Source organism: Equus quagga, chromosome 20 (assembly GCF_021613505.1).
Source record: "Equus quagga isolate Etosha38 chromosome 20, UCLA_HA_Equagga_1.0, whole genome shotgun sequence".
NCBI classification, from domain to species: domain Eukaryota; kingdom Metazoa; phylum Chordata; class Mammalia; order Perissodactyla; family Equidae; genus Equus; species Equus quagga.
The window spans coordinates 43358850-43379400 of record NC_060286.1 but is presented as its reverse complement, the minus strand read 5'-3'; the positions used below and the strand labels follow the sequence as shown (position 1 = coordinate 43379400).

Genomic DNA, 20551 nt, shown 5'->3' with positions numbered 1-20551 from the left:
CTGACTTTCATTTTTAAGTTACCTCCACATCAAAGGCTTTTAGTTAATGCCTGGTACACTGGAGTAAACATTGGGAATGTGGAGGCATACCCAGGTTTGAACCTTTAGGACTCAAACTGGTACCTAACAAGTTCACTAACTTCAGAAAAGACTTGTTTAGAAAGCAATCTTCCCTATTTCCCTCTTTCTTAACTAGAGATACATGTTATATCCAGTTATATTACTACACACTTGTTGTCCAGAATTCCCTAGTAAACACCCATAAAGATTTCAATCAATGTGATTAAGGCAAACCTTTTCAGTTTGTAATCAATTTGAGTTATAGACTAGGAACACAAGACCTAAGGAAAGCCACTGATTCAAGATAATGAGCAACTTCTATTCTTTGAGTAAGGCTGGGAACTGCAGAAGGAGACGTCCAACACATATCTCAAGCAGCAGCTATAAAACAGGGAAGATTTCAATGCTCCAATCTTATAAAGAAAAATTTAGGTTAACTTTAATACTAAAACAGACAAAATATAATTTTAACATTGTTTAATCAAGTAATGTAGCAGTCTGAAACAGGAAATTTTAAGACAGTTAAATAGAGCAAAAGTGAAGGATTACTCTATTAGCATAGCCTCTGTGAATAAAATTCTTATGTGGATTCAAATTCCATTGGAAGTTTGGCACTAGACTGAGCACTGGTCTAAGCCAAAATTTTCTTTAGTGTTTAGAAACCCTGAAAATGTGTTCCTTCAGATCGGGGGGGGGGGGGGGGGGGGGGGGGAAGCAGCTCTATAACAGAACCTTATTAGCTTGACATTGGGTATTGAGCACAACTTGCCTTGGCTTGGGTCACCAGTATCTCCTGTAGAATTTCAGTTAATGAAAACAAATTCACCTTGTGCCAAAAACATTTGAAGCCTAGGTGAGATGTGAATTTGTGAAAATCTCTTCTCTTTGGTGTGTCAAAGCACATTTCTCTCATGTATATGGCTCTTGCTTCATTCTCATCAAAATGTATCAAAAGGCAGCTGGAGACCAATTTGTATTTCTCCAGTAAGACTGCTGGGTTTTAATATTCCTTAAAATATCAAGCTAATGAGGTTTTATTATATCAAAAGTTTCTCTAATTTCAATGTGAAAAAATTTTTACATACATTTGCTAAGGTCTCATTATAATCTGTGAGATGAATCACAAAGAAATCATAAATCAGAGAGGTGAATGATGTAAGCCAGTGCTCCAAGCAAAATTAACCCCATGGATTCTTGATTCCCATAATGCACTTTTTGTGTAAAGGAATAAATGCAACAAGTTTTTACCTTGAAGATGATTTCTCAGATATAGTCAGAACCCATAGCAAGTGCGTTTAGATCAGCCAACTGGGCAAGGAATTCAGAAGGAAGTTACTTCTAAATCTGAAGTCCTGTTTGGGCTGGGTCAGGCCCTAGTCACCTGCATTCAGAGGCCATCATCACAGACTTCTTGGGTGTCTGGCTATATTCAACACGAAATAAACACTGCAAGTCCTATACCAAAACATAGGCTCTGATTCAGAAGTAAGCTTTAGGTTTCTCTTCAAATAAGACATTGGAGCGGGGGGGATGACAGGATGCGGGGACGGGACTCAAGTTTGAGATATAGTAACACTTATTTTGGCAAGACAGCAACCAAAACCTAAAAAGCATAAGCTATGTGTCCAAATACAGAATGCATTAAAGAACCAACCACAGTATCAGGGTAAATCCACTGAACAAAAGATACAATGTCTTAACATTTTCAAATTGTAATTTAAACCGTAAAAGGCGAAAAATTATGCTCAGTTTTTACTAGAGATTAAGTGCACCCTTTCCTCCTTACCCTAAATAAAATCTTATAGTTTAGTATTCAATCACACCCCGAAGTTTGAGAGTTTTCTCCCAGTACAAAGCAACAGCTACATACACATAAAATGCTTATTTGTTAATGTAATAATTCCCCTGGCTCATCCAACGTGCAATGCACATGACTTCAAAGACTACAATTTGGGCCAAGTGTACATGGACTGAAAGAACACAATTCAAGTTTCAAAACCTGCTCTCAAAATTATTTATAGGACACTCAAGTCATTTTTTACTGTTTCTAAGATAAAGGTGTTGCACGGTCATTTAATTATCAGTTCACCTTGGCATGGGAAGAATGTAACCTACCAGATGCCAATGTGAGGGACGAGACATAAAACCTCTAAGTACTATATTTCTTAACAGCTGAATAAAGTAATTACAAATAAGTTTAAGTTTACATTCTGCTAAAGACCTCATTACAACCTCAGCACCTAACAATATCTAACAGGCTCCAAGAATCCTATCAGGTTGAATGATGGTGCAACATTTCTTAAAGGAGCCAATTACTTCAGCTTAAGTCATTCAGAGCCAAAAATCTGAAGAATGACCAAAATCAAATCTTTATTTTCATAACTGTATAAATGTGATCCAAATGTGTCCACCACTAATTTTTCAAAAAGAAACATGCTATAAATAAGCAAACTATATCTGCTCACTGGTATGTGTATGGACTCCCTAGATGTCTCGTTGGGCTTAATTACAGACCACTCACAGCAATAAATTTTTAGTAGAAAGTGTAGCATGATGTTAAGCTATTTTAGCTTTTACACATACATGTTGCACTTCTGGCTGATGACGCAGAAAGATTCGCAGCATTCTAGTTAAGCTGGGCTGCACCCACCCCTTAAATGGCATCAATATCAATGTCATCATCCTTGTTGTCAGACTTCACAGCTTCAACTTTCGGTACACTGGCAGTCTTTGAATACACCACCTGACAAAACAAATGTTATCACAAACCTTTATCCCAATAAATCTGCTTATAAAAATAGCAATATAAATTAATGATCAACAAAGAAGAAAAATTACTTTGACACAGCTATCATTCTTCATGTCACAGTTTTTGTTACTTAAAAACTAAAACCTCTCCATAGCCCAACAGTATCTTATTCATTTTTACAGATTACCAGCACCCTCTACTTCACTTGCATTAATTAAACCTTTGGGAACTCAGACAAAATTTATTTGGAATCATAATGTCTGGGGGTATGAGAGATTTCTACCATCCTATTAATATGATTTTCCAAATTATTGAGACTGTATTTTATTGAACCTGAAAATTTTAAATTTGAAACGACCCAAGATTGCTGTTTTACAATTCTCAAATACCCATCATTAACACAGTATTCAATACTCTCCCCACTGTTTACCTCAATATTCTCGTCTTCATCATCATCTTCACCACCAGAAGATTCCTCCTCTGCTTCCTTTAACCATTTAATAAATGGTTCTGCTTTGACACGAATCTCTTTGGCAAGTTCTTTTGAGACATATTTCTTAGAGGCCTAAAAAGTGTTCAGTACAATTTTCTTAGTTCGAAGAATCTAAAAAATAATTTGAGTTATCTACTAACGGCCCATACTGAGTTCTTCGAGGGAACTGGGTCACATCCTAATCTTAAAACCTCAACAAAAAACGTATTCATAATTCGGCAAACGAATATTAAGGAGTCTCAACAGTTATTACTATAAAGCTGACATGGTAGGAATCACCTACAAATTATACCAGTCAAGCACAGGGGCTGTATTCTAATGTAGACAGAAGTGACTCAGTATTAAGGTACTTCTTCCAAAGAAGCCCAACAGCTGTCTCAATACCTTTGATCTTGAAGAGCAAATTGTTGATACATTCCCCACCTTTTCTGACCAGCTGATGATGACCTCTTCTTCCAAAAGGTCTGCATCATACATCTCCTTCAAGATATGTGGAATCTTGGAGATTAGCTGAGCTTGATGCATTGCTACCACACACTCCAAACCATGAAGAAGGTACCGCTGAGCCTTTTTGTTGTTGTGACAAAACTGCAAATAGATTATCGTGGCGTTAACAAGCTTTTTCAGACGTTTTAAGTTGACAATTCTAATATCCAAGTATATTCATTGCCTTAGGATTGTTCATTAAGGCTGTGGCCCCAAAACAGTGGTTCAAAAAGGTCAATACACAAAGACCTCTGTGTTACTTTATCCATAAGGGACTATGCACAACATTTTTCAGATACTTACATACTTGGAAGGTCAGTTATCTCCATTTTCAGGATGACAAAAGCAGCAGCGAGAAAGTGCTGCTTGTTTCCAAGCTCACACAGCTCTAATCTCATGTATGAACGTAAAACAATTTGCTTACTCTTAGAAAATGGCGCCTGTATTTCTTAATTTGTTCTCTAATCTTCTCATTAAAAAGAACTTCAGTCAAAACAAGAGGGCCCATAGCTTTTACATCCAGTCTTTCTGCTTCAGCAACAATTTCTTTGTCAGACGAGTCAATAATACCCTCTTCTTTCTTTTTCTGCAAACGAAAGCAAACAATTCAGTGAAATAAGAGGCACATTTTGCTCTAAAGCTATCAAGTACCCAGCTTAAAGTAACATATCTAGCCAAAAGCCCAAAGCTGGCACGAAGGTGATTTATCAGTCAAGAAAATGTTGAACCGTTCTTGAAACAAATGTTTTACCTTAACAAAATCAAACAGAATGTTGACCCGTTCTTCAACAGTCCTTTCCAAATCATCACTTAGCGTCAAAACTTTTGCGTGGTCACTGATTTCATCCATTCTGCGCCTTTGAGCTTCTTCAGTTGTATCTTCTCCCCAATCATCATCCTCCTCTTCTTCCTGTTTATAAAAACAAAAATGCTCAGGGGCTGGCCCTGTGGCCGAGCGGTTAAGTTCGCGCATTCCGCAGCAGGCGGCCCAGTGTTTCGTTGGTTCTAATCCTGGGTGCGGACATGACACTGCTCATCAAACCACGCTGAGGCAGCGTCCCACATGCCACAACTAAAAGGACCCACAACAAAGAATATACAACCATGTACCGGGGGGCTTTGGGGAGAAAAAGGAAAAAATAAAAAAGTCTTTATAAAAACAAAAACGCTTCGCCAAAGGCCTTAAAATGTAAAAAATATTTCTGGGGCTGGCCCTGTGGCCAAGTGGTTAAGTTCACACGCTCTGCTTCGGTGGCCCAGGGCTTCACTGGTTCAGATCCTGGGTGCCGATGTGGCACCACTCATCAGCCTACGGTAAGGCAGCATCCCACATGCCACAACTAGAAGGACCCACAACTAGAATATGCAACTATGTACTAGGGGGCTTTAGGGAGAAGAAAAAAACATTGGCAACAGATGTTTGCTCAGGTGCCAATCTTTAAAAAACACACCTCAGATTTCTCAAGTTAATGGCATCTATTTACTGTGAAAACAAATTGGGTTCACCTTAATTCAATCAACCAAACAGCACCTGGAACCCAAAATACTTTTGCAATGTTACCTTGAAGTTCTGCCTACCTCAACCAAACATATTTTACACAATTTTGGTGCCTACCATACCATCAACCGTGCACTCACCACAGCATGTGGAGGACTGATTTCATTTGGCGGCGGCGGCGGTGGTGTCTCACTGCTGGACACGGAGCCATTTTCCTTGTCTTTGCCCTTTCTATTTTTCTTTTCCTTTTCTTTCTTTCCTGTACCACTGTCACTATTCTCTATCAGAAACAGAAGGGAAGTAAAAGTTTAGTACCATGGCTTATTTTACACCACACTGTTTGCCAGAACATCTGAAGCCCGGCCATTTTGCTTCAAAACCCTCCACTCAGACACCACATTCAAACACAACATTACCCCTAACTCAAGACTCACAGACCAAATTCATTCACTGTACTTCATCGGTAAGAAACTGAGACTAAGAAGGGAACCTCCCAAAATATGGTAGCATTAACAATTTGGTTAGACTACGATGAAGCAGTGATGCCTCAAAAGACTAGGTAGCTGGGTAAGATTGGCACTCAAGACCCTCTTCCTCCATCCCTCACGAACTTGAACAAGAGCATATTTCAGCAAGTACTTCAGCTGATAGCTAGAACACTGTTTGAGTCTATATAACGGCTCGTCTCACGGAGAAGAGAACACCGGAATAGGTTAGACTTTCTTGCTATAGCAAGCTCAAATTGTGTCAGACATTTTCAATCATCTGCCACAGAGTGTTGCTTGCAGTGCTCTAAGAGCTCTCCATACTTAACCAGCCAAGCCCCTGCCCCGCTTACAACACAGTATTCTAGATGCAGATTCTCTGTCGGGATCCCATCACACATTCTACTCTACAATACCTATTTCATCCACCCTAATTAGCATGTCTTAAAAATTGATGGTATGGTAGAGAGTTTAATCGGCAGCCTGTTTTTCACCTTTAACGGTACATCTCAATGAAGTCAGATTTGATAAAATGATACAAAGATTATAAGTATTATATTCCACTTTCATAGCAACAAAGAAACTATTTTGTTTCCAACAATCAGTTGCTTTAAGACCTCAGAAATTCATCATGAAGACTTACCAGGTGGGTTTTTGAGAATGAATGTGCAGAGTTTATGATGTGTGTCAAGCATGCCTCGATAGCCACAGGCTTTACAAGAATTACCTATTGTTTGCTTCTTTGGATTGACATGCTGCCAAAAAAGTAAAAACAAGTATGTCATCCATAATATATGATGAAAAGTCTGTGAAGAACATAGTGTGATCTAACCATCAGAAGACCCCTAAAACACCAGCTTAACAGACAAAAGAATGTTCTTTCACAAAGTAATCTACTTTAAAAAAACAATTAGAGGGGCCAGCCCTGTGGCCGAGTGCTTAAGTTCACGCTCCGCTTCAGCGGCCCAGTTTCACTGGGTTGGATCCTGGGCGCGGACACGGCACCGCTCATCAGTCCACGCTGAGGCGGCGTTCCATGTGGCACAACTGGAAGGACCCACAACTAAAAATACACAACTATGTACCAGGGGGCTTTGGGGAGAAAAAAGAAAAAATAAAATCTTAAAAAAAAAAAAAAAAACCAAAAAACCAATTAGAGTCAGTATGGAAACATCTCAAATTTGAGCTTCTGTGTTTTATTTCCAATTCAGTCTGCTCTGCATTCTCAGGAACACGATTTGGCGATATCACAAGACTAACCAGAAAAGCAGATATACTTTTTTTCCCTGTTGACAGAAACTTCAAAGGCACTCACCAGATCCGTTTCAGGATTCTCACACTCAGGACAGAGAACAAATTTTTTAATGAATCCATCCAACATGTCTTGCAGCTTATTCGCCTCATGAGATCCATTGACAATGTAACGGTCATTCTTAACATCAAACTGGGTCTGTGCTCCCAGCTCACAACCAAAATATTTGGTGGGATCTATTTAAAAAAATGGTTTGATTCGTTAGTTATCTAAATTAATCTTTAGCTACACATCCACACTTATGCAAGCATCACTGTTTCCAAATTACTGGATTAAAAAATGTGTTGCTCGGGTACTTACATGTACTAATGGCAATAAATCACTTGGTTTTAAGCGCAAGGTTCCACTTAATCTTTAGGCTAATTAGGATTCGATTCAGGCAAGACTTGCAGATCAAAGATCATCTAGACTATATCGCTAAAATATCTCTTCAGACTTCTCTAAGACCCATTACTTACACGTTGGAGGCCGATTAAGCGCCTTTGCAACGTCAACCATGTTGACTATAACGGTCTTGATTCCATTTCCTTTGCCCTCAACCTAAAAGAAATAAGAATTTTAATTTTCCACTGTCCACCCCAGGAGATGCAATCGCTAAAAGAACTTAGGACTTGCTATTACAATGACCATCAGTATTACCTTGGCAATCAGACGGGGCATCTTGTAGCGATAGAACTGGTCTGACACGCTGCGGTTGACGTTGACAGACATTTTGGCTTATTAGTGGCTTTATCAATAAGATGAAGAGATCTTTGATTGCAACTTTTTGGTATCTTCTGTCTGGAGAAGAAGGGATGACATAAACGACTGCAAGAGTTCTCGGTCTCTGACATGAAAAAATTTTCGCCACTGAGGCTGTAAGCTTCTTGCTTGTATGCTATGTTTCCCCAATACAGGTACCAATGGCTGCGCAACAGCTCTGAAAAAGAAAGCAAAACATACAACCCCAACATATTTAACATAATTCCTGCATGGAAACGCCTCCCTTCGCGTTCTTGTTAATTATTTCGAGTTCTCCGGTGTTAAAATGTATCTCAGTTCATGTGAAAAATAGCTAGTATTCCCATATAACACAAGACACCTGTAGCAACATAAAAGGCCTCCATTTTGACTAAGATATGACTCCGATTGGGAGATGCCTGACTCAAAAAACCAAAGTCTGCTGCTTCAGCTACTGTGAGTTTCCATCAGACCAAAGACAGTCGGCATGTCAACGGTGTGCTTCGGTGAAGTACCCATATTTTAACGGCTGGAAAATGAACACATGACTTCTCTCCCAAACCGAGCCCGTACTACCAAAAACACTTCTCAAATACTCTCCCCCTCCCATAGTAGCCATCATTTTGAGACAGAAAACTACAGAAATCGTCCTTTAAAAATAACCAAACTGTTACTTAGGCAACAAATGCTTACTTCAAAAATAAAAAAAAAAACCACTCTCATAATACACCGGAACATTATCTTGTTGGAGTGAGCAGAGTGCGTTCGAGGATCGCCCAAGACCCGACCTCGACCTCTCCTCCCTTTCTCTTCCCTACGCAAACACAGTTAACCTTCGCTCCCGTCCCCATGGCCACCGGGCGTTCCGTTCCGGTGTGTAAAGGCCGACCCGGCACCACCTGCGAGGCGGGGCTGCGGAGGTGCACCCTCGCGAGGGCTCCGCGGCGGCGGGTGGACCGGGCCGCGGCAGCCCCGCCATGTGCGCCGCCCGGCCTCCGCGAGCACAGAAGTGGGGCGGGGGGAAACGAAACCGGCCGAGGGGCGCCGGCCCGGGCCGCCCCCGCCCCGCCCCGCACAGGCGATGACTCACGAATGCAGCAATTAGGCCTGACTCAGCCCCCGGAGGCGACGGGCCCGCGCGGCGCGCTCCCGCGCGGCCCGGACGGGGGCAGAACGCGGGGGCGCGGCGGGGGAGACGGCCGGGGCGGACGGAAGCAGGCAAGGGAGGAGAGGAGAGGGGAAGGAACGCCCGCCACCCGCCCGCCCGAACTGCGCCACACGCGCGCGGGTCACGCGGCGCGCCGCCATCTTGTGCGGCCGCCATCTCCCCGCCGGCCCGCGCCCGCGCACTCACCGTTTTCGTCAAATAAAGACATAAACCCAACGCTGCTCGCCCGGGACTGGGATGAAGTGAGGCGCGTGTGAACCCGAGTCCGAGGAGGGGCGGAGGCGGCGGAGGCAGCGCAGCGAGAGCGGCCGGGCCAGGCGCCGCCGAGCAGCGGGGAGGGGCAGTCCCAGCGACGTCCGGGGTCCACACCCTTCAGCGCCCGGGGCCTGGCGACCTGGCGCGGAGAGACGGCGCCGTGAGCCGCGGGCGTCGGGGCGCCTTCCCCGCCAGCCAGCAGCCCGCGGGGGTCGAGGGGGCGGGGAGGACTGGGGAGGGGGCGCGGGGCCACCGCCCCTCCACCGGACTCACCTCTGGAATGTTCTCGCTCAGACTGAACAACGCCGCCGCCGCGCTCAAGCTACCCTCGACCCCAGCGCCCGCCCCCCGCGCCAGGCCGCACAGCCCATTGGCTAGAGGCCCGCCCGAGCTCGCTCTTCATTGGCCCACATGCCGCGTCAATCGCGTCCTTCCCCGCCCCTTCTACTTCCTGAGGCTTCACTCGCCGCCTCAGCCCGCCCCCAGCCCGGGGTCCCGGCTTCCTCCTCCTGCCTTCCCCTGCCCTCCCCTCCCCCGCCTTTCCCAGAAGCCTTCGCGGTCTCGCGAGAGCGGTCGGGCCGCAGCTGTGGGCATGAGCTGCGGGGCCGCGCTTTGTCGGTTTAGACGCTCCGGGAAGATGGCGGTTGGCGTGTTTTTTTTTTTCCGGGCCTGGCCGCGGCGTCGCCCGTCTCGAGGCCGCGTTCCTGCCTGAGCTCCCTCCGCGGCATGCGCGCAGCCTCGCTCAGGGTCTCCTCTGCCTCTTCCTTGCCCCGGGCACGCCCGTTATCGGGCCTTGGAGAAGTTGTTTTTCCACCCCCCTCCCTAGGCTTGGGCAGAGGGTGAGGGCTGGAGGGCCGGGGGCTTTCGTCCCTGGTGCTGCCTTTTACCCTCCGAAGCTCGGGTTTGCGTGGCCGCGGCGACCGTGACTCGCCAAGTCACCGTTACGGGGTCATTGTGAGGCTCCTTCCGCGGGACCCGGCCTACGAGCCTAGCTTAGGTGGTTGCTCCCGTCCATCCGTTTTCTGAAGGGGAAAACACCAAATTAGTTCGTAACTCCAGGGCCTCCTGAAAGCTCTTGTTGGAGGGGGTGTCCACGTTCTCGTGCTCCACTATCACTTTGCTTAAAAAAAGCATCACATCAGGTTACCATTCGTGGAATCCACCTCTCCATTTTATAATTTGTGACTCCTTGCTGGGCACAGCAGCCCAAAGCAGGTGTTCTTACTGAGGCTCCAGTGTATTCTCTTGAAAATGACTACAATTTAGAAAGAGCCTCTTATTTCAGTTCTGTTGGGGTGATACAGAAACACATTCTTCCAGGAACTTACTTTTGTGTAAAAGTTTCAGTTGCGACTGTAAAAACGCTCCTAGAGTCCACCCTGAAATTTGAAAACATACTAGACTGTAATAGAGCAAGACCCAAATAAGCTGAGCTGTTGGTCCTAACCCGCTCTCCTGTGGTCTCTAACCGGCCGTCATGGCAGCGGTGTGGTTTCCGGGGTCTGGATGAAATAGCGATGTGGTTGAGGACAGGCTGAGGTGGATAAGGGGCTGCCCTTTGAGGCCAGTCGAATTTGTAAGAAGGTTAGAATTGGAAGGTTGGTTTTTATCAGTTCCAGATCACCCTTCCATAATTCATCAGCTTTATAAGCCATTTTAAAATTGGCAGTGTCGGTTGAGAGAATAAATCAAAGGAACGATCCAGAATTGAGGGAAGTGATTTGTGTCTTTTACTGCAGGGGCTTTCATTACAATCACACAGTATGTACATGGGTGTATAATTGTTAGACCAAATGCATAATGCTTTATGGGTTCCCATCCAACAAACTAGAAAGGTAGATCCCAGAGATGCTGCTTCTGGTTCACCATGGAGCATGACTTAGCAGTATTGAAACGTTTGAGTTCTTGCATGGCTGCATGCAAATAACATTGTTTTACAAACTCTGTTGCAAAATATGGGCATGAAACTAGTCTGAGGCAAGAGGCCTGCCTCCTTAGAAAAGTTTTTAAATAACTGAATACAAGGTGATTCGTTTTTTTGGTATATTTGATGGCCCCGTATTTAATTTCATTAAACAAGTTTGTACTAATTTAAACTTTAATTTTTAGTATCTTTAGTAATTTTTAGTATCACTGATTTGTATCTAATCACTGACAACTTTTTATTATACTATTCTTAACCATAACATTTGTTGAATGCTTCTCATAACCTAGGAATTTGCTAAGTCCTTTGAATACACTATCTTATTTACTTCTTAGCCCCTCTGAGGAATTTTTATTCTCATTTTACAAATGAGCAAACTGAGGCTTAGTGGAAAAAATTAAGTAAATTTCTCAAGATCATATGCCTATTAAGTGGCAGAGCTAGAAGTTAAATCAGATCTGTATGATCCCAAAGTCTGTTCCCTTAACCATTATGTGGCACAGCCTCTCCAGATAAATATAAACATAAATAAAACTAGGCAATTTACATACGTAATCCAATGTAATTTTTTAACAATCATGTGAGAGAGTGTTGTTATGTCCTTTTTATAGGTAAGGAAAGAGACTCCGGAAGGTTAAGTAATTTTCCCAAAGTTACCTAATAAATAGTGGACAGCGTTTGAACTCTAGTTTGTTTGACGCCAAGCTCATTCCTCCTCCCATTTCTGGGTCTCTGCCTCATTTGGCTGTGTTATTTGCTCAATTAGCTGCCCACAGTCTGCTAAATAATGGGCACTTGGTGCTTATAAAATCCTTGTTGAATGTGTGCCTGAATTATGCATTTCAGTGCATGCCCTGGATGGTAGTCATGAATAGATGCTGAAAAGGTAAATTAGTAAATTGGCCTTAGAGTTGTTTAGACGTTGGTGTCTGTGAGTCTGCTCAGCATGAATTAGCCCGGTTGAGCAAGATAAGTCTTCGTGGACTGAGAGCCTTTTGTTTGTGAGCTGCAGGCCACTGAGGGCTCTAAGGCATTTCTGTCTGTGATGGGCCATTTGGTTGGCCAGATGATCTCCTCGGACATCCTTCTCAGCTTTCTCTAACCTGCAGCGTGCTTTTAAAGCTGCACACTATTAGTTACTTAAGTTCTTGTCTCCCCTGTGTGAGGATGAGCTACTCACATGCTTCGTTTTTCTTCTAGCACTAACTTGTCACATTGCTATGCATAGAGCAGGCATTCAGAGCTGCTGGAAGGGAACCGAAGGTTATCTGGTGAGTACAGAGGCAGTAAAGGGTGTTGGCTGTGTTGAGGGCTCTGTCCTAAGCCCTGATAATCTAATGCACCCATACCAATAAACATTACTGAATTGCTACGCAGCTAGGATACAGGCCCTGCCTACATAGCAGGCCCTGCCCAGGGAGGCCACATGTAAACAAGTAGTGGCTAATACCTGCCTGGTAGATCCCCAGCTGAAGCTTGCCGGCTCTGTGAAATCTCAGCCCCTCTGGGCAGGACATCTTCCTGCCTCTACGAACAGCCGCCCACCCCTCCCTTCTGGCGTTTGAGGCATGTTATTGCAGTTGCGTGTTTACTTGTGCCCCTTCCTCATTGGGCTAAACAACTTTTGAGCAGGAGAGCGTGGGATTCCTGCTCTGATTCCTGACAGCCATTTGCAAACCTCTACAAGAGAGCATCTTAACGTGTTCCCACGTCTGCCATACATTGTCCTTTTTGTTGGAAATCTGGCACATTTTATCTACCCAGGTGAAGCATCCACATGCCAGTCAGCTCACTGAGTGCTGACGGGCTGTAGGCTGTGGCCTTGTAATGGAGCACTACAGGATTTGAAATCTGACTAGAGGAAGAGAAGCAAACTTCTAGAACCTGGATGTGCCAAGCAGGATAATTGGTCCCTATTCAATGAGAAAAGCCCTGAAGCTATATCACCCGGAAGGCCAGCTTAGTATGTTCATAGCTGAGTCAGCTGCCACTTTGGGTAGAGTTGTCACCTGGATCTAGTTTTTAGTACAAACATCTACAGCCACATTGGACTCTCTCTGTATTTTTTCTGAGGAAGATTAGCCCTGAGCTAACATCCATGCCAGTCTTTTTCTACTTTGTGTGTGGGTCATTGCCACAGCATGGCTGATGAGTGCTGTAGGTCCATGCCCAGAATACTAACCTGCAAACCCCAGGATCGCGAAGGGGAACACACTGAACTTAACCACTGTGCCACAGGGCCGGCCCCTCTGTATTTATTTTTAAATTTTTATTTATTTTTATTTTATTTTTGTGGTAAGGAAGACTCGCCCTGAGTTAACATCCACTGCCAATCCTCCTCTTTTTTGGCTTGAGGAAGATTAGCCCTGAGCTGACACCTGTGCCAGTCTTCCTCTACTTTGTATGTGGGTCGCCACCACAGCATGGCTGATGGGTTGTATAGGTCCATGTCTGGGATCCGAACCTGCAAACCACCAGCTGCCTAAGCGGAGCATGTGGAACTTAACCACTACACCGTGAGGCCAGCCCTGGCTCTGTATTTCTTAAAGGGCACCTGTCCTGCTTATCTGTGTATGACCTGTTTTCCCCAAGCCAGTGATTGTCAAATTGGAGTGAGCATCAGGATCCCTGGAGGGCTTATTAAAACACAGATTGCTGGGCCCTCCCCAGAGTGTGATTCTGGAGGTCTGGGTGGGGCCCAGAATTTCGTTTTCTAACAGATTCCCGGATAATGCAGGTGCTGCTGGTCCTAGGATCACACTTCGCTTTAAAGTCAAGAGACCTCAAGACTTTGGAGATACCCTTTTCTCCTTCACCATAGTCTCAGTAGCTTTCTTTTGAAATATTCCAGGTGCCCTAATTCAGACAGTCTGTCTGTGAATCAATATAAGTCAAGGAGAACAAAATCTATGTCCCATTGACTGTGTTGCAGCAGTGGTGACCCAGCCTAATGGTAAAGTTATGGGACTGGCTGTCGGGAGACTTTGCATCATACTGACCATGCCCATTAGAATTATGATTATGGTCCCAATGACACCACACTGATGCCAAAGCCTTGTCATCCACATTCTCTCATTGGCATCCTAATGCCTCAGGGAGGTAGCAAGTGCACATGTTATCCCTTCCTCTCACAGATGGGGAAACTGAGGCTCAAAGAGAGGATTTATCTCAAGGTTAGGGTCAGGTGTCCAGCCTCTCAGCTTTAGGGCTTTTCCATTGGATAGGGACTATTTATCCTGCTTGGCACATCTGGGTTCTAGATATTTGCTTCTCTTCCTTTAGTCAGATTTCAATTGCTCTAATGCTCTTTTTCAGACAGATCAGAGAGGAGGCAGGATGCCAGCACTGAGGATGAGTTTTCCGTATGTCACTGATTTTCATCAGTCAGCCACTGTGCATCCTCCCCAGGGCTGAGCCCAACCTTAGAAATGCAAATGGGCCACTGGAGGGGTTTTATTGGCTGGTACACTTATTTTATTTGTGAGCCAACATTTAAGAAATTGGGAGATTTCACCTAAAAATCCAGATTTCTGGTTCCTTAGGAAATTGGAAGCCCTGCTATACTGGGACATATTCCCATGTGGCAGCCCTCCCAGGAGCCTAGTCTCTGTCATTCAGAGCCTAAGGTGGGGCATGTGCACTGTCCCCCCCATCCAGATGTGCACATGTACTCACCACACCTGCCTGGTTACTCACGCCCATTGCCTGCCTCACCTTTGTGCTGGTCTTTAGTCATCTCTTCATCTGTTCATGCAGTATATATCCAATGCCCTCTATGTGCCAGCTCTAGGAAATTTAGACATTTAAGACATTGTATCAGTTTCCTAGGGCTATTGTAACAAAGTATTACAAACTGCTTGGCTTAAAACAACAGAGATTTAGTCTCTCACAGTTTTGGAGGCCAAAAGTCCAAAATCAAGGTGTCGGCAGCCATGCCCTCTCTCCTATCTTCTGGTGGTGGCTGGCAGTCCTTGGCGTTCCTTGGCTTGCAGCTGTATCTCTCCAATCTCTGCCTCTGTAGCGTGACCTTCTTCCCTCTGTGTCTTCACATGGTGTTCTCTCTGTGTGTGCCTATCTCTGTGTCTCTTCTCTTCTTACAAGGACATCAGACGTATTGGATGAAGGGCCCACCCTAGTCCCCAATTCAGTCTAACCTCATTTTAATTACACCTGCAAAAAGCAGTATTTCCAAATAAGGTCTCATTCACCTCATTCGAGGTTAGGACTTCAAGATATCTTTTTGGGGGGGCACAATTCAACTCACAACAGACATTTAAAAAAAACACCTTGAACAACCCCAAATTTAAAACATGCCCATCCATTTGGGGAGACAAGACTCCTAAAATGTTAGCAAGCACCGCAGTGGCAATTTACCTTCCTGGAGCACACACAATGAGGTGGTTCCTTGGCCTCAATGCTTCACATGCAGTACTCCATCTAATCCATCTCCGAGGTAGATTCTGTTGTTACTCACTTTGCAGATGAGGACGCTGAGGCATGGAGAGGTGACACAGCCTGGCCAGACTCACCAAGGGAGCAGAGCTGGTGTGTGGAAACAAAACAGGGAGTGCTAGTGGGCGGGCGGGTGAAGCTCAGTAAGCTGCTTTCCCTTTCCCATCAGACTTTTCCCCTTGTGGTACAGACAGCAGGAAGCTAGCCTATATCCTAGCTGCCATCGTGAAACCAAGTACTTACTCATTTGTCGTGCCCCTGTGAGGTGAAACAGGCTGCCCCTGCTGTTCTGTCAACTTCCCAGGGCAACTGTAGGGGTTTCAGGTGTGATGTATAAAAGGTATGATTATTTTTTTGATTTGGAGGATGATGTTTCTAAACTTCCATTTAAACAAAATTTACTCCATATTTAGGGTCAATTTCCTGTGTCTCTATTGCATTCTCTAGTAGATGGAAGAACCATCCAGAAACCATAACAATATGCTTTAAATAACCTTTATTTTCTGATACTGATCTATGTCTAAGTTAACGTTGTTCGTACGAGTTGGGACTTTTGCAATGTAGAGTTCTGAACGAAAGAATGGATTCATTTTGACTTTCCTTAAATTAGGTGAGAGGTTTCTTTCTTGGGCAATCAACTCCCACATTCAGTATTCCCAGCGTGACATTTTGTACTGTTATACTTGGTAACTAAAGCGCAGCTATTCTGAGCTTTATGTGCCAGGAGCCAGTGCTCAGAGTTCCTTTTTTAGTGTCACTCATAAAGGCTGCTTGTATGTTTGGGTATTTCATGCAGAAAGAAGTCTTTCGGGCTAGGTCACTCGCATTCCATACTCTCTTGCTAGATATTTACAAACTTCATAGCTATTTTTAACACACACCTTTGCTGCCTTAAAACCAAAGTCGGAATTTAAAGCCATGACTGGCTTCTTTCACTGAGCATAATGTCTTGGAGTTTCATCCATTATGCTCCGTGAAACAAGTCAGTCACAAAAGGACAAATACTGTGTAAGTCCACTTGCACGGGGTCTCTAGAGAGGGCAGATTCATAGAGACAGCAAGTAAAATGGTGAGTGCCAGGGGCTGGGGGTGGGGAAATGGGGAGTTAGTGTTTAATGGGGACAGAGTTTTGGTTTGGGAAGATGAAAAAGTTCTGGAGATGGATGATCCTGATGGGTTTCCCAATGATGTATATTACTTAATACTCCTGAACTATACACTTAAAAATGGTTAAAATTATAATTTTTATGTTATGTATGTTTTACCACAATAAGAAAAAAACCTTACAATAACCTAAGTGACTACATATAAATATATACATACAAAACGATGATGGATATATAAAAATTCACATTCCTGGAGTTAAATATGATGTACATCATAAATATTTCTACAAATCATATATATATATATTTGTATGAAATTTGTTTTCTGTTTTGTGCTTTTCTAAATTTTTCAAGTTAAAAAGTTTCTTGGTTTTGGGGCTGGCCTAGTGGCGCAGCAGTTAAGTGCGCACGTTCTGCTTCGGTAGCCTGGGATCTGCCGGTTCGGATCCCAGGTGCGGACATGGCACCACTTGGCAAGCCATGCTGTGGCAGGCGTCCCACATATAAAGTGGAGGAAGATGGGCACGGATGTTAGCTCAGGGCCAGTCTTCCTCAGCAAAGAGAGGAGGATTGGTGGCATATGTTAGCTCAGGGCTAATTTTCCTCAAAAAAAAAAAAGTTCCTTGGCAAGTATAATTTTAGCTCTCTGATTTACTAACTCAGTAACTTTGAGCAAGTCTTAACATTTTGAACTATTATTATCCTGTAAAATAGGAGTGATAACTCTACAGGGTTACCAAAGGGAAAAAAAAAGATTTAAATCTAAAATTTACTCAGCAACGCAAGTAGATACCAAAGAAAATTGAGATCACCCCTCAGTAGTGTGTAAGTGGTAATGAAATCAAGTGCAATGTCGGAAATTCCTTAGCCCCTTAAAGCAAGAGTTGTAAACCCAAATCCTTCAAGGGCCAGGCAGGTGATAGTGACCAGACACACCCCCTTCATGTTTTGTAGTGGCCTGCATGGAGTTTTGGGTTTTGTTCTGTTTTTTTAGTTGAATGTGAATGCCTTTATACTGGGGCTCTCCAGTTTACCATAGTCTCTGCCATTCCTCATTGCCTCATTCTAGCCTGCTTCGCACATCCCACCTAGGACATTTCCTCCACCTGATCTTCCCATTTGCTGATTTGCTCCTCAGCTCTATCCAGTCTGCTCTTCGTACCCTTTCTTGTGTTCTTAATTTCAACTCTGTGTTTCATACTTAGTATTTCTGTTAGCTCTTTTTAAAAATATTTTCCTATTATTATTTTGTGTTGCTAATCTCTCCCCTTATCTTATTTGCTATGTTTAGTAGCTAATTTCAAACCTTCAATCCATCTTTTCTAATCTTGTGTTTCTGGTACAATCTTTAACACAGGCTGTGGGTTTCCTTTTTTTTTTTTTTTTGGAAGATTGGCACCTGAGCTAACAACTGTTGCGAAGCTTCTTTTTTTTTTTCCTTTCTGCTTTTTCTCCCCAAATCCCCCAGTACATGGTTGTATATTTTAGTTGTGAGTCCTTCCAATTGTGGCACGCTGGATGCCACCTCAGCATGGCCTGACGAGCAGTGCCATTTCCGCGCCCAGGATCTGAACCAGCGAGACCCTGGGCCGCTGCAGCGGATTGTGCAAACTTAACCACTTGGCCACCAGGCCGGCCCCATGGGGTTTCTTTTGAAACAATCACGCTCTGCCAGTGTCTGGATATTTTGTTCTTTGTGCTCATTTTCCTGTGGGAGTATCAGCTACGGCAATCTGTCAGGCTTCACATATAGGGGAGGCCAATGGACTTGAGGGTGGTGGATGAACCCCAGGGGGACAGCCTGGGCATGAGAAAATCTGGAACAACTCTGTGGGTCAGGGGGTGGTCCTTTGTCTCCAGAGAGAAGCAGCACCTGGAACGGACACGTCTCAGACTGTAATTCTCAGCCCTGGTTTTTTTTGGCAGGGAGGTTGGGGGAAGGCTGTAGAAGGGACTGCCAGGAGTTTGTTGGTTTCCCTCAGTTTTTCTCAAGCTCAGGGCTTCTGCTTGGCCCTGGTTTTACTCCTGAGGCTCCTGGAGTAGCTATAAGAGTGAGGCCAGCCAGGCCCTCTTTGCCTCGAGGCAATGCAGGGAGAAGCAGGCCCAAAATTCCTGCAGCCCCTTTTCCTATTTTATTCTCCCACGGTCCGGCTGTCTTCTGCCCGAGGCCAAGGTCACCACCCACCTGGTCAAAAGAGCATCTAGTACGTTCCACCAGTTCACTAATTCTCTTCCTCTGCCTCAGAGATGCTGTTTAACACTCACTGCTCCACGTGTGGTCTGTGAACCAGCAGCATGGGCCTCACTGGGGAGTTTTGTAGAACTGCAGAATTTCATGCTTCGCCTCCGACCTACTGAATCAGATTTTGCATTTTTTTAAAAGCAGCTTTATTGAGGTGTAACTGTCATACAATAAACTGCACGTATTTAAAGTGTAAATTTGATAAGTTTTGACATATGTGTACACTTGTGAAAGCATCGCCATGGTCAAGACAGTGAAGAGACTCATCGTGGCCAAAGTTTCCCATGCCCTCTCTGAGCCTCCCCCTTGTCCTTCTCTGCACGCCCCCGCCAAGCTACCACTGGTCTAGTTTCTGTCACTAAAGATCAGTTTGTATTTCCTGGAGTTTTGTCTGGCTTCTTTCTCTGAGAATGATTATTCTGAGACTCATTCGTGCATCCATGGCTCACTCCTTTGAGTGCTGAGTTGGGCTCCGTTGCGTGGGTGTGCCACAATTTATATTCACCTCTTGATGGACATTTGGGTCGTTTTCAGTTTTCGGCTATTACAAGTAAAGCTGCTATGAATATTTGTATACACATCTTCACACAGACATGTATTTCCTTGCTCCTGGGTAGTTACCTAGGAGGGAATGGCTGGATCATTAAGGAGGTGTGTGTTTGGTTTGTAAAGGAACTCCCAAACTGTTTTAAGTGGTTGCACCATTTTACATTCTCACGAGCAATATGTGAGAGTTCTGCTTCCTCCACATCCTTGTCAGCACTCGGTATGGTCCATGTGTTTCATTTCAGCCATTTCAATAAGTGTACAGTAGTATCTCACTGTGGTTTTAATTTGTATTTCCTTAATGACTAATGATGTTGTGCATCTTTTCACGCGCTTATTTGCCATTTGTATAGCTTCTTTGGTGAAGTGTCTGTTCAAATCTGTCCACTGTTTAAAAAATTCTGGTGTTTGTTTTCTCACTGAGTTTCAGGAGTTCTTTATATATTCTGGATAAAATCTGTTTGGTTTGGTTTGGTTTTGTCCCTCTCAGGATTTGGTGTCCTCTTTCACAGTGAGGATTTACTTCTCTCTTCCATTCTGGAAAATTTTATTTTATTATTTCTTTCTCTCTTCTCTATTTTTCCCTTTTGAAACCCCTGGTAGATGAAGATTGAACGTCTCTTAGCTTTTCTTTCATCTGTTCCACCTCATCCCCTTGTTGAAGGCAGGCGGCCTTCCAGGTGCCTGGGACTTCACTAGTGAGCAGAAGCAGCAACATCCTGCCCTCATCCTAGTTGGAGGCAGACAACGAATAGTGCAGTCTAATAAATCAGGAAATTATTCTGTTACAAGGTGATCATTGCTGTGGAAGAAAATGGAACAGGGGGAGAGAGAGGGGAGCCTGCATTGGGAGCAGGGTGGGCCCATCTCACCGGGAAGGAGAGATGAAGGCCTGAAGGAGGGGCAGGCGTTAGCCACGTGCAAGTCTGGGAAGAGCTTGCGGTGGAGGGAACAGCAGTGCAAAGTGATGGGGGCCAGTCTGGCTGGAGCAGAGTGGTGATGGGGCATCAGGATGTCTGGTCAGAGAGGAACAGGGCCAGGCATGTGAGGCCTGG

General features: G+C 44.3%; 1 protein-coding gene and 1 non-coding gene across 2 annotated transcripts; both read right to left on the bottom strand.

Moving 5' to 3' along the window:
- Positions 1-522: 522 nt before the first annotated feature.
- Positions 523-9659, bottom strand: EIF5 (eukaryotic translation initiation factor 5). Its single transcript, XM_046647305.1, has 12 exons — positions 9500-9659; positions 9158-9365; positions 7723-8002; positions 7542-7623; positions 7087-7259; positions 6415-6526; positions 5427-5566; positions 4540-4698; positions 4213-4374; positions 3726-3890; positions 3240-3374; positions 523-2803 (listed from the first exon to the last, which is right to left on the bottom strand). Exons 3-12 carry the CDS (start codon positions 7792-7794, stop codon positions 2714-2716), a joined length of 1290 nt encoding a protein of 429 aa, XP_046503261.1. The 5' UTR covers positions 7795-8002; positions 9158-9365; positions 9500-9659; the 3' UTR covers positions 523-2713.
- LOC124231188 (small nucleolar RNA SNORA28) lies at positions 5945-6070 on the bottom strand. Its single transcript, XR_006886414.1, has one exon. It is a non-coding gene; the product is annotated as a small nucleolar RNA SNORA28 (small nucleolar RNA).
- Positions 9660-20551: the final 10892 nt, after the last annotated feature.